Source organism: Coregonus lavaretus (genome assembly GCF_964263955.1).
Source record: "Coregonus lavaretus genome assembly, chromosome: 8".
NCBI classification, from domain to species: domain Eukaryota; kingdom Metazoa; phylum Chordata; class Actinopteri; order Salmoniformes; family Salmonidae; genus Coregonus; species Coregonus lavaretus.
This window is the reverse complement of record NC_139995.1, coordinates 7,979,070-7,992,736: the sequence shown is the minus strand read 5'-3', so window position 1 is coordinate 7,992,736 and position 13,667 is coordinate 7,979,070. Positions and strand designations below refer to the sequence as shown.

General features: G+C 42.2%; 1 protein-coding gene across 2 annotated transcripts in view; it reads left to right on the top strand.

Annotated features, from left to right (window-relative positions):
* The window catches only part of LOC311133922 (rho guanine nucleotide exchange factor 3-like), a 117,824-nt gene extending 105,340 nt beyond the window's left edge, over positions 1-12,484 (top strand). For both annotated transcript variants that reach the window (XM_084167540.1, XM_084167541.1), the window contains 7 exons: positions 4,085-4,147; positions 4,731-4,827; positions 5,170-5,246; positions 7,247-7,504; positions 7,643-7,813; positions 9,273-9,459; positions 9,660-12,484. In XM_084167540.1, the coding sequence (XP_084023666.1) occupies positions 4,085-4,147; positions 4,731-4,827; positions 5,170-5,246; positions 7,247-7,504; positions 7,643-7,813; positions 9,273-9,459; positions 9,660-10,036 (1,230 nt within the window). In that variant the 3' untranslated portion in view covers positions 10,037-12,484. The remainder of the gene's footprint in view (positions 1-4,084; positions 4,148-4,730; positions 4,828-5,169; positions 5,247-7,246; positions 7,505-7,642; positions 7,814-9,272; positions 9,460-9,659) is intronic.
* The last annotated feature ends 1,183 nt before the right edge of the window (positions 12,485-13,667 follow it).

Below are 13,667 nucleotides of genomic sequence, written 5' to 3'. Positions count from 1 at the left end.
CCAGAGAGCCGGCTTATGGACGAGACTATCAGGGTTACAAAGGGAGTACACAGTTACTATCAAAGGAATATAAATACTGTCAAGACTGTTGTATATGCACCTGTATAGTTTATTGCAACGTTTTGACAGGAAGGTTTGTCTGGCTTTGATTTCAAGGATTTCAACTGACATTAAAATGGAGGCCATGTCATAAACTTTTAGAATAGCATGGCTATACCAAGGATGTGCATCTCCTAGAATGCATGGAAGACTTTAGATTGAGGGCCCATAGCAAAATCCAAAACCAGAGAGAGAGAAAATCCCTAGATCCGAGTCCAGGGATGGGCAGCTGGCTGCCTTTTTAATAGGCCCATTGATGAATTTCCAAAAACCGGGCCCCCGACCCAAAAATAAGAAAAAATACAATATTTTTTTTTAGGAACTCAGTCGGGCTCTCAACTTAGAATAGTAGAATACACAAGGTGCAATTTTCATCAGCCCCCATTGATTGTGTTAGTCACTCTCACTCAGATATCATGTTAACATGGCATAAGTAATGGCAAAATGTGTAGAATTACAGAAAATTGCTTTAAAACTGCAACGTTTTCTCAACGGCCCATAGCAAAATGAGTAGAATTGCATGAAATTAACTTTAAAACAAAAAAATTCTCTCCGCTGTCAAGATGGGAGCCAGTAAAATGTATTGCACGCAAATCTCGCTTAGGGCCCCCAAAAGGCCAGGGCCGGCCCTATCTACTGGTATAATGCGTTTAGTTAAAGGTCTAATGCAGCTGTTTTTATCTCGATATCAAATCATTTCTGGGTAACAATTAAGTGTCTTACTTTGATTTTGTTTTCAAGTAGCCCTTTACACTCGTACGGGTTGAAAATGGCAGATTTGGGCACTAATAAGCGCGAGTACATTGGAATGTAGTGGCTGTAACATGCTATACATGACGTCAGAGCTCAGGGTCTCAGCTTCACAGCTCTGAATGGGTTTTGACTGACAGATGTTCTGAACTTGAGCACCGCCTGTGACAAGAAGTTGCCCCGATCCCTCCAGGTAATTAGGCAACTTTTGCAAAAAAAAAATGTCTGAGTGAGGGAAATGCTGTAAATTAAGATAACATTTTATTTTGAAAGATGAGACATTGAGGATTATTAATAAATACCGCTTTGATGTCATACAAGCTAGCCAAAAACAAATGTGCGCTTCACATATCCAAATCATCAGTCAACGTTTATGATCACTATGTTTGATGTACAGTTACAAGATGACATGTCGTCATACCCTGGGTTGTTCTGAACAGAATGAGCCGATGTTTGTTTATTGTTAAGAAAATGTGCCGCGGCACACGCACCTGAATGCACTGACTCCTTTCTATGCGCACCAAAATTACGATCTGTTTCTCTGAATTGCCTTGTGAAAGCCTAACACTGTAAGATCATATTTTATAACTTAGCTAGTCATGTTGGCAATAGAACACGCTTTCAAATCACGCCCACCTGACCTAGATTGTGATTTATAATGGTCCGTTTTTTGGATTGCGTAAACAACAACAGTAATTGTGTGCAAGTGTGCTTGCTCTAGTTCCTGAACGGCACAGCTAGGAGAGCTCAAAAAAGTACCTTCTAGTTGAAGACTATTCTTTGAGTCATAAAAGTGCATTGAAATTGCTTAGGAACTGTGTACATTTTGGAGAGGTGTGTGGCCACTTTGAGACACCAGTTAGTCATCTCACTCAAACCCTTGTCATTTTTTTGTCAACAAATAAGGTTAAAGTACAGTAAATGTAAAATGCACATAAAATTAACAGTGTAATGTTTGGATTCAGTCTTGTCAGGTGAACTGTTGTCCTCACCTTTGGTCTAATAATGTTCCCATTATCTCCAAACTGTTCCCTTTCAATTGCTACCATGGTTAAGCATATGCTTTTCATACAGTTGAAGTCGGAGGTTTACATACACCTTAGCCAAATACATTTAAACTCAGTGTTTCACAATTCCTGACATTTAATCCTAGTAAAAATTCACTGTCTTAGGTCAGTTACGATCACCACTTTATTTTAAGAATGTGAAATGTCAGAATAATAGTAGAGAGAATGATTTATTTCAGCTTTTATTTATTTCATCACATTCCCAGTGGGTCAGAAGTTTACATACACTCAATTAGTATTTGGTAGCATTGCCTTTAAATTGTTTAACTTGGGTCAAACGTTTCAGGTAGCCTTCCACAAGCTTCCCACAATAAGTTGGGTGAATTTTGGCCCATTCCTCCTGACAGAGCTGGTGTAACTGAGTCAGGTTTGTAGGCCTCCTTGCTTGCTCACGCTTTTTCTGTTCTGCCCACAACATTTCTATAGGATTGAGGTCAGGGCTTTGTGATGAAGCGCGTAGAGTCTTTCCTCGGTTGCAACACTCACTACAGAGTTCCAAACATGCCTTTGGAAGCAACGTCAGCACAATAAAAAATGTTGTGGCTGTTGAACAAGTTGAGGAGACTAAATTATTTGGCGTTACCTTAGATTGTAAACTGTCATGGTCAAAACATATAGATTCAATGGTTGTAAAGATGGGGAGAGGTCTGTCTGTAATAAAGAGATGCTCTGCTTTTTTGACACCACATTTAAAAAAGCAAGTTCTGCAGGCTCTAGTTTAGTCTTATCTTGATTATTGTCCAGTCGAGTGCTGCAAGGAAAGACCTAGTTAAGCTGCAGCTGGCCCAGAACAGAGCGGCACGTCTTGCTCTTCATTGTAATCAGAGGGCTGATATAAATACTATGCATGCCAGTCTCTCTTGGCTAAGAGTTGAGGAGAGACTGACTGCATCACTTCTTATTTTTATAAGAAACATTAATGTGTTGAAAATCCCAAATTGTTTGCATAGTCAACTTAAACACAGCTCTGACACACATACTTACCCCACCAGACATGCCACCAGGGGTCTTTTCACAGTCCACAAACCAGAACAAATTCAAGAAAGTGTACAGTATTATATAGAGCCATTATTGCATGGAACTCCGTTCCATCTCATATTGCTCAAATGAACAGCAAACCTGGTTTCAAATAACAGATAAAGCAACACCTCACGGCACAACCCCTCTCCCTATTTGACCTAGATTGTTGGTGTGTATGTACTGGTATTGATACGTAGGCTACGTGTGCTGTTTTTTAAATTTTTTATGTAGTTCTGTCCTTGAGCTGTTCTTGTCTATTAATGTTCTGTATAATGTCATGTTTCATCTTTTGTGTGGACCCCAGGAAGGGTAGCAGCTGCTTTTGCAACAGCTAATGGGGATCCTAATAAAATACCAAATACGAAAATCTTCCTCTGAGGAAATGGCAAGCATTTTTTAAACGGTCTGTTTGAAAGTTTGAGGTGGGGTTTTTGAAGTGTTTTCTTTTATTTTTTCAAAAATGTATGCTTTGGCCACATAGGAGTATAGGATGAGGCAACAACATTATTTGGGTATGAGTTAACAGAACATTAACTTTTAAAAGTGAGGTTTTCACTGGACAGTTACTTTAAACAGGAGCAGCAGGAATGGGTGGAGGGGCTCCAATAACATCCCCACTGATTCTCTCTGGTTCACCACTCTCCCAGGGCAGAGCATAGTCAGAGAGGGGAGAGACTAGAGGATCAAGTGCTATAAAACTTCAGTTTTTAGAGTTCAAATTAGTAAGGCTTGTCTGAAACAACATGCCCACCACCCTCCACTCAAACTGGGACTCCACCTCTCAGGCCACACAGAGTAGACATAAAAGGACAGGGAAAATGGAATAGGGTGTTCACAAAAGAATCCATCTGTCCACTGGAAAGTATTGAGTTGTTATGGGTCAGTGGGGTCATGTATTTTCTTCTCTGTGTGCACAACAGAAGTCTGGTGGTAAAGTATTGTGGCTTTAGAGAGGCGAAGCGTTGAGCGCTTTAGATTTGTCTGTCTGCAGTTTGTTACTGTTGTGAAACACGCATATTTCATATGTACTCCTTTTACTAGAAAGAAATAAATTATTAATGTTTTCATATGTTTTTTATCTTTGAAGGTGATACATTAATTGTTGTTATTCACTGAGATGTTTCACCGTTCTCTCTTTGTGTTTGCAGGCGATCTTTGAGCTTTCTCAGGGGGAGCAGGATCTCGTTGAGGATCTGAAGCTGGCCAAGAAGGTACGATCTGCTTTACCAGATAATTTCCCTTTTCATTGAGCGTGTCACAGCTGAGTTATTCTACCCTGCTGATCAGCCAGGCTCCAGTTTCCCCTGGGCTCACACCCCTTTGTGTTTGGGGCAGGAGGTTTCTCAAGTTGTTAGTCACACAGCACTTTCTATATATGACCATTACAGTAGATGTTCTCTGTTGATGTACAACAAGATGCCAACAGATGTTTAGTCTATAAGTCCAATACTGTTGCTGGAGTGAAAATATATTTTATATCTTATGGACATGTCCCGTTAGACGTCCGTTGCCTTTTTTAGTGCTGTTTTGTCAAGGGGATGATTTTTTTTTTTCCACAAATATTGGATGTGTTGTTTATATTCTGTCTGAGCTATGTAGCTTTATCAAACACTTGTTTATTAGTAGCATACGACGTGGATGTCTACATTCGAAAACCCAAGGGTTTTTCCATCTTCAGGGCTCACTCTTGATTCAGCTTTTAATGCTTCTAAAACTTGTTTTAATGTAACAAGTGAGTAATATAGTGTAAAAATAGTGTTCTAACTTGCCGTTCTTCTTTTTCTGTACCTGTAGGCGTACCATGACCCAATGCTGAAACTGTCCATCATGACAGAACACGAGCTCAACCAGATCTTCGGAACCCTGGAATCTCTCATTCCGCTGCATGAAGGTGAGAATGAACATACACACACAAACACATACACATACAGTCATACACACACACACACACCCCCAAATGAGCCATTAGGGGCTCCCGAGTGGTGCAGCGGTCTAAGGCACTGCATCTCAGTGCTTGAGGCGTCACTACAGACCCCCTGGTTTGATTCCAGGCTGTATCACAACCGGCCCTGATTGGGAGTCCCATATGGCGGCGCACAATTGGTCCAGCGTCGTCCGGGTTTGGCCGGTGTAGGCCGTCATTGTAAATAAGAATTTGTTCTTAACTGACTTGCCTAGTTAAATAAAAAAAAATTGACAGAGGTTGAGACCACTCCTTCTACTCACTATTCAGATCTGCTGAGTCGACTGCGAGAGGCCAGGAAACCAGACGGCTCCACAGAACGTGTGGGACACATCCTAGTGGACTGGGTAAGACCATCCGTTTCCACTTCATCTCCAAGGCACATGGTTTAAGCCTTTATCTATTGGTCACTTTAAACAATGAAAAGTGAAACAAAGCAAGTTCTCTGTCTTCATGCTAGAACTTCAGGTCAACCCACCATGAAATGGACCTTCAAAGATGAAACGATCGTCCTAAGTTTTTCTTCTTTGTTTTCTCGACGAAGAACGAGGTGATTGTTAGTGATGTTCCTATGAAAGGGGGTTGTGAGTCTAATGCTGCCTCCAGGGTAGTCATGTGGATGTATGAATGTGAACATGCACCCATCAACCCCTCTTCCATCAACATCAACTCCCTTCACAGAGTGAAGCATTAGAAATAGAAGTACTATTTTATACTTCTTCTTCATGCCTCTTCAACTGTATTAGAGGAGGTCCAACGTCCTTCCATTCAGGCCACCTTCTCCAAAGCAGTTTAAAAAGGAGGTGATGAGAGATTATTCGAGGAATCAAGGAAAGATTAATTAAGGAAGAGCCTCTAGCTCACAGTAAACATTATTTAAATGTTTTATCCTGGTCAAACTCTTGGCCATATAAGATTATACCAAGAAAGCGTATCTGATTGTTTACTTGGAAGAGCATGATCGATGTCAGGGCCTATATTCCCCAGCACAGCCAAAAGGATGTTATGGTTCTCATCAGGCCTCTCCCCCTAGCTTTGTATGAGTGTGTTCAGTATAATTGTGTGATGATTTTGACTGTACATTCCTGCATGCCTCCAGAGTTTGGCTCTGGACATACTTTACCTACTGTAGGTAGTATTATATATGGTTCAGTGGCAGCGGGATGCCCTGCTCCCCCTCCCTAATGCCCTGCTTCTCAGAACTACCTGGGAGACACACACACAGCCGTTTCCGAATACCCATACTTGTGTACTAAATATTAGGCTGATTGGGTATGCAAAAATATAAAGTTTTATAGTATGTGCAATTTAGAAAATTATATATGCTTTAAATGCCATTTTGGAGTTTCATCTAGTCGAATTCTCTGCAAACTATTGAGGAAGACAAATGTATTTTCAGACACGTTTCTTTGACAAAAGCTGATAATCATCTGATAATTAGATTAATATAACTTTTGGTCAAATGCACACAATGTCAAACCCCTCCGAAAGACAGACGTACACATACATATACAGGTTTTTGAAGAGGTGTGGGGGGCTGCCACACTGGGCGCCTGTTGTGGGGAGTTAAGTACCTTGCTCAAGGGCACAACGGCAGGCAATGGCATGTAGAATTTAATGTGGCAACCCTCCGTTTGCCAGCTCAATTCCCGTCAGATTTTTGAAGTCTGACCCGGGATTAGAACTGGCAACTCTCCGGCTGCTGGCTCGCTTCTAACCGCTAGGCTACCTGCCGCCCCTTCAGATAAGGGGACGTGCTAACAAAATGAACGAATGGGGAAACAGCGCAATTGCGCATTAGATTACACATTTTCAGTATGGGTGAGCATAGTATGCTGAGATGTGTTGCTTACTGCATACAAAGTTACTAAACAGTACGTTCTAAATAGTATGTAATTTAGTATGATTAGTACACTGTATTTAGTTTTAGTAAGTAGTAGGCAAGAGAGATTTCAGCCACACACCCACACTCACTTAGCCCTTCTCTCTGTACTTCTGTTCATCCTCTGTGCTCTGGCTGCACCAGCCCAGTTACATTCCTATAGCTTTCAACGTGATGTAGTCCAGGTACATGGAAGAGCAGTTTGCCAAAAACTCTAGCACACTGGTACTCTATTCTTGTATTGTTCTCAATATATAAAAACGATTATTGTATTATTCTCAATATATAAAGACTTGGAGTCTTTGGTTGTATGGGAATACTACACAGAGCTAGAACAGGAACGTATGGAGGCCTAACATCTGAAACATTTGCACAATAAATAAGTGATACTTTGCAAGTGTGCACTTAACTGAAGCAGAAACACCATTACTGACCTCTTTCTCCATCTCCCTCCCTCCCCTCCAGCTTCCCTATCTAGACTCCTACAACTCATACTGCAGTAATCAGGTGGCAGCCAAGGCTCTGCTGGACCATAAGAAGCAGGACCACCGGGTGCATGACTTCCTGCAGCGCTGCCTTGAGTCGCCCTTCAGTAGGAAGCTGGACCTGTGGAACTTCCTGGATATACCCAGGAGCCGGCTGGTCAAATACCCCCTGCTGCTCAGGGAGATCCTCAAGCACACGCCTAACGACCATCCGGACCGACAGCACCTGGATGAGGCAGTGAGTAGAGCGGGAAAGGGGGAGAGAGGGAGAGACCCACATATACGCAAACACGCACACTGACACCCCCACACAAATGTAAACACACACACACACACAAATCCCCACTCACAATCCCCTATCTCTTCCTCTCTCCAGATCAACATGATCCAGAGCATCGTGGCAGAGATCAACACCCAGACAGGCGAGTCAGAGTGTCGTTTCTACAAGGAGCGTCTCCTCTACCTTGAGGACAGCCAGAGAGACCTGCTCATTGACCACTCCCGCATCCTCAGCTGTCACGGGGAACTGAAGAACAACAGGGGTGCTGTGAGTAGTGCTGCCTGTCGATCATAATAACACAATGCTTTGGAGTGGCAGAGGGACGGGATAGGATAGGGAGGGATACAAAAGGATAGGATAGATATTTGTAAGGATGGAAATTTGCCTGAATAATAACATGGACGCTGTGAGTGTCTCTGTCCATTACTTTTCAGTGTCATCCACACAAAAAGTACTTTAACACTGCACTGTAACATCCACTGACAGTAAATGACAATGCTTAAGAACACGCCACTGCTAGCTACGTCCTCTGAAGTAAGTAAGGTCAATGGTGAGAAGATGTTTGTTAAGAGAGGGGGCAGTGTCTTCCTCTAAGAGACTTACCTTATTGCCATTTAGATATATGAATAGCCTCTAAATCCACACAGACCCATGATGGTACGAGCAAACCCTTTGACCATGACCCCTAAAGCACCTCGCTCTCACCACATATCAATCTGTCTACTGGAGGTCAGGGGTCTGCTCTGAGCGCGTAGGTTCACCTCTAGGCCCTCTCTGGGTCATCTTTCCTGCTGAGATAACAACAACCCGAATAGAGGAGAGGTTTCCTGACGTGGGTTCAAATACTATTTGAAATCATTTTAAATGCAGGGCAGTCCTTAAGTGCAGATGTTGTACAGTAAGGATCTGGAAAGATTATGTATGGAGGAATGGTCTAAGATCCCTCCTCCCAATGTTCTCCAATCTCTCCAAGCTCAAAGAGGGTGGCAGGTAGCCTAGCGGTTAGAGCATTGCGCCAGCAACCGAAATGTTGCTGGTTCGAATACCCGAGCTGTCAAGGTGAAAAATCTGTCTGTGCTCTTGAGCAAGGCACTTAACCGTAATTTGCTCCAGGGGTGCCTTACTACTATGGCTGACCCTGTAAAACAACACATTTCACTGCACATATCCAGTGTATGTGACCATAAAATAATAATAAATACATAAATATTTTAGAAAAAGGCTGTGTATTTTTTGCTTATCTTTATCATGGGCGCCAATCATTTTGGACCTGACTGTATCTCTGAGATTTGTGTATGAAATACAGCTTGGCAACTGGAGTGTATTTAAAGTAAAGATACCATCCACACTGGTGATATTTTAACTATTTTCTAGTCTGAGGAGTTTGATTTCCAGGAACAGTTGATATAAAAACTAACTTGACCTGCTGCTGAAATACATGTATCTGTCCCTGTTTGGTCCAATGACATTATTTCCAATGCAGTTCTTAATTGTATTGTATTATGATGTATTGCATTTTATTTTTGGATTGCTTACTGCTGCCTCCAAGGCTCCCTTTATCTCTCGTGGACAGACTACTACGTAAATGAGCATCTGACTAAATTACGCAAGAGGGCTACCTTTTAAAAAAGAGATTCCTACCTCAATGAGAAACCTTGATAAATATATGTTTCAAATGAGCCAAAAACACCATACCCTAAAACCCTTCTCTTCCCGCTCGCTCCAGAAGCTGCATGTGTTCCTGTTCCAGGACGTGCTGGTCATCACTAGAGCCATCACCCACAATGAGCAGCTGCACTATCAGCTGTACCGCCAGCCCATCCCCGTCAGAGAGCTGCAGTGGGAGGACCTGCAGGACGGGGTGATACGCCTGGGAGGCTCCATCAGAGGAGCCTTCAGCAACAACGAGAGGAGTGAGTGTTTACTCCATAGAATTACATATAGAACATTTTAATATGAGTTATAGGATCTCTATGGTTTATCCCTAGTGGATCAGGACTGTTGCCGCTGATGACTGGAGCTTGACACCCCTGGACTATTAATGCTGTGGTCATTAACTTGCAATCTGCTTGTATCCAATTTCCCCCTGTCTAACCTCTTCATCTCTCCTCAGCCAAGAACTTCTTCAGAGTGTCGTTTCATTGCAGTGGCCAGCTCCACTCCCACTCCTTCCAAGCCAGCGATGCCTTCAACAAACAGCAGTGGCTCAACTGCATTCGCCAGGCCAAAGGAGCTGCTGAGTCGGCCATGGGGGTGGTGGGGACCAGTAGCAGTGACCCAGAGCCCCCTCCAAGCCCACTCAGCCCCCAGGGCCTTCTGAGCCCTGCAACACCTCCCCTCTCAGGACCACTGGCCCCCCAGCCAAAAAGCATGGACCATTGCGACAGTGACTCGTCTGTAGACTCTCTGGGCTGTAGCATGGACATGGACACAAGCGTTGCCCAGATGGACCAAACACACTCTAGTAGCAGCAGGCCATCAGAAGTTTGACCTTTTGGGTGTCATGGCCTCTCTGGTTTAGAGAGGCTAGAGGCTAAACCTGGGCAATATTGGTGGCAACATGGCAATGCTCTCTATATACGGGAGGGAAGAAAAACACTGGATATTGCAGCACTTCTTTATTCTACCCTCTTTTTCATTTGTTAGTGTTCTTTGTTGCTAAACTTGAAAAAAACTAATTCGCTCTCGCGATCACTCCCTCTATCTCTTGAGCGTCTTTCTATGAGACTGTGGTGTAGTCTGTAGCAGTGACAACCATGTGTCTTAGCTGTGACTGTCAGGTCTACTATGGATGTCTACATGGAGAGGAGGGAAGGCAGACATGACTGGGACCTCAGGACAGTATTTTTGTTGTTTCTCCTGGTCCGACTCTGCTGTATGCTGAGTATCCCTACAAGCCCTTCTCATCACCTTTTCACGACAGACTAGAGACACTGCCATCACCCCTTATCCCACTGCAGTACTACTGTGGCCTCCCAGAGATAAAAGAATACATTGATGATATTCTCTTTATATGTATGTGTATACTGAACTAAAATATAAATGCAACATTTTTCAACTTTCCATATGTGCAAAAAGCTTATTTCTCTCAAATTTGTGCAGAAATGTGTGTGTGTATTGATGTAGGAATCTAGAGAACATGTTGTGTTTGCAATACCCAGTCAAAATGACCAGCAGAATGTTTTCAAAGACAATCAATATGATGATGATGTTGTTGTTGTAGTACTTGACATGGGGTTGCAGGGTGGTTCGTTAAGGACCGCTTACCACAATGGTGTAAAAGGGGGCAAAGGTGTTCACGACAGAATCTTCCCACATCTTGGCCAGAGTTGAAAGCTATGGTGTTCCAGAAGTCAGGAACTGGCAGCTTCTAGAACAGATGCTAAACTAGAGAGAGGAAGTAGAGCGAGAGAGATTCTCCCCCCCTCCCCATATGGCCTCTTGGTTATGTAACCTAGTACAAACACGTCACTCAGAGGGGAGAGCTATTGGTGGGGTTTGATTCATTTCATAATCTATTGTTGTTTATTTAAATCTCCTCTCTAAAGTCAATCTAAGTAAGCGCAACATTCAATTATTACATGAAATTCCCAAATTATGCAGAAAGACCTGAAAGGATTCCATAGTCGGGCAGTTTGACCACGTCTATCTCTACAAGATTCTGCAAGAAGTGGGAAATGTAGCATTTGACAGAAAGTAAAGTACCCATCCTGGAGGAAGCAGGATTTTCCGTGGTGTTAAGAGTCAATGTCTTAAAGAGAACTTTTGGATTAAAGCCAGTATTCAATTAATTACTGTTGGTGTGTTTTTAATAGTCACGTTTTCATCACCCACAAAGTCACTCACTGGTCGCTCCCGTAAAAAGCGAAGTGGAGACCTTATTGTTTAAAAGAAGTAGTCACTTGTTTGTGTATGTATACTCTGACCAGTCCTCTGTCACTGAGTGCTCTGTGTTGAACTGACTATGACTGCAAAATCGTTGCCAAAAATGTGTCCGGTAATTATGATCTTGTGAAAGTTTACTTGTGGGGCCTCATGTTCTTTCTCATTTGTATAGAAGTTCACGTGTTTAAAAGGAATCGTTTTGACCAAGTAATCACTAAAAGAAATATCCCAAAACAGTATATTATTTTGTTTCTTTTTTGTTTGTTTTATAAAGAAAATGTATTGAAATCTATTATTTAGGATCTCTATTTGTAGTTTATTTTTCACTATGAATTAATGTTATATATGCTTTTATTTGGTTCGTGTTGGATACGGGAGGTGAGACGGTTGCACAGGGCGGTATTGGAATGGGAAGGGCCTAAAGAACGAGACTGGAAAAGAAGGGTTTCGGAACGAGCTACTGCATGTAGTTGTAGGCTATGTACTGTAAGCCAAGCCCTCAGATACATGGAATTGAAAGGAAAATATGGTGGTGAGAGAGTTTGTGAACCCTTTAGGTCAAATTTATGCAGAAATACAGAAAATCCTCAAATGTGATCAGATATTCATCTAAGTCCTAATAATAGATCAAGTGAACTTGATAAAACAATTGTACTTTTTTTCTTTGAGGAAATTGATCCAACATTCAATGTATTTGTCGGAAAAGGTATGTGAACCTCTAGATTAATCATCTCAATTAAGTGTATTAAAAAGTGTAGTATTTGGTCCCATAATACAAAAAATCCTAAAGGGTTCGCAAACTTTCTCTCACCACTGTATATACTTGACATTGTAAGATGATGGCTATATGAACTGACTGAGAAAGATTGACATGAAAAGACTGTACCAAGTCATATTTGTCATGTGTATTATGGTCTGTTGTGATATTGTGGTACAGTGCCTTCAGAAAGTATTCACAACCCTTGACTTTTACCACATTTTGTTGTTACAGCCTGAATTTAAAATTGATTAAATTGAGAGTTTTGGTCACTGGCCTACACGCAATACCCTATAATGTCAAAGTGGAATTATGTTATTCAAAATATTTACAATTAATACAAAATGAAAAGCTGAAATGTCTTGAGTCAATAAGTATTCAACCCCTTTGTTAGGGCAAGCCTAAATAAGTTCAGGAATACAAATTTGCTTAACCCCCCTAACTGTGTGCAATAATAGTTTTTAACATAATTTTTTTATGACTACCTTATCTCTGTATCCCTCACATAAAATTATGTTAGGTCCCTCAGTCGAGCAGTACATTTCCAACACAGATTCAACCACAAAGACCAGGGAGGTTTTCCAATATTTCGCAAAACTGGGCACCTATTGGTAGATGGGAAACATTTTAAAAAGCAGACATTGAATATCCCTTAGAGCATGATGAAGTTATTAATTACACTTTGGATGGTGTATCAATAACCCAGTCACTACAAAGATACAGGTGTCCTTCCAAACTCAGTTGCTGGAGAGGAAGGAAATCGCTCAGGGATTTCACCATGAGGCCAATGGTGACTTTAAAACAGTTACGAGTTTAATGGCTGTGATAGACACCAGACACTGGGAGATGTTTTGATCACACAGACTGGGATATATTCCAGGTTGCCTCTGAGAATAACATTGATGTATACACGGACTTGGTGACAGTACATCAGGAAGTGCATAGAGGATGTTGTTCCCACTGTGAAGATTAAAACTTATCCAAACCAAAAACTGTAGATCGATGGCAGCATTCACGCAAAACTGAAGAGCGCGAACCACCACATTTAACCACGGCAAGGGGCCTGGGAACATGGACGAGTACAAACAGTCCAGCTATGCCCTCCGTAAGGCAATCAAATAGGCAAAACGACAGCACAGAGACAAAGTGGAGACTAAATTCATTGACTCACACATCAGCCTTATGTGGCAGGGACTCCAGACAATCACAGATTATAAAGGGAAAACCAGCCACGTCGCGGACACCGATGCCTTGCTCCTGGACAAGCTAAACGCCTTCGAAACGAACCCACAACCCTGGCGTTGCAAGCGCCATGCTCTACCAACTGAGCTACAGGGGATTCTCCGTGGCCAAAGTCAGTAAGATATTTAAACGTGTTAACCCCCGCAAGGCTGCCGGCCCAGATGGCATCTCTAGCCGCAGACCAGCTGGCTGGAGTGTTTATGAACATATTCAATCTCTCCCTATCCCAGTCTGTTG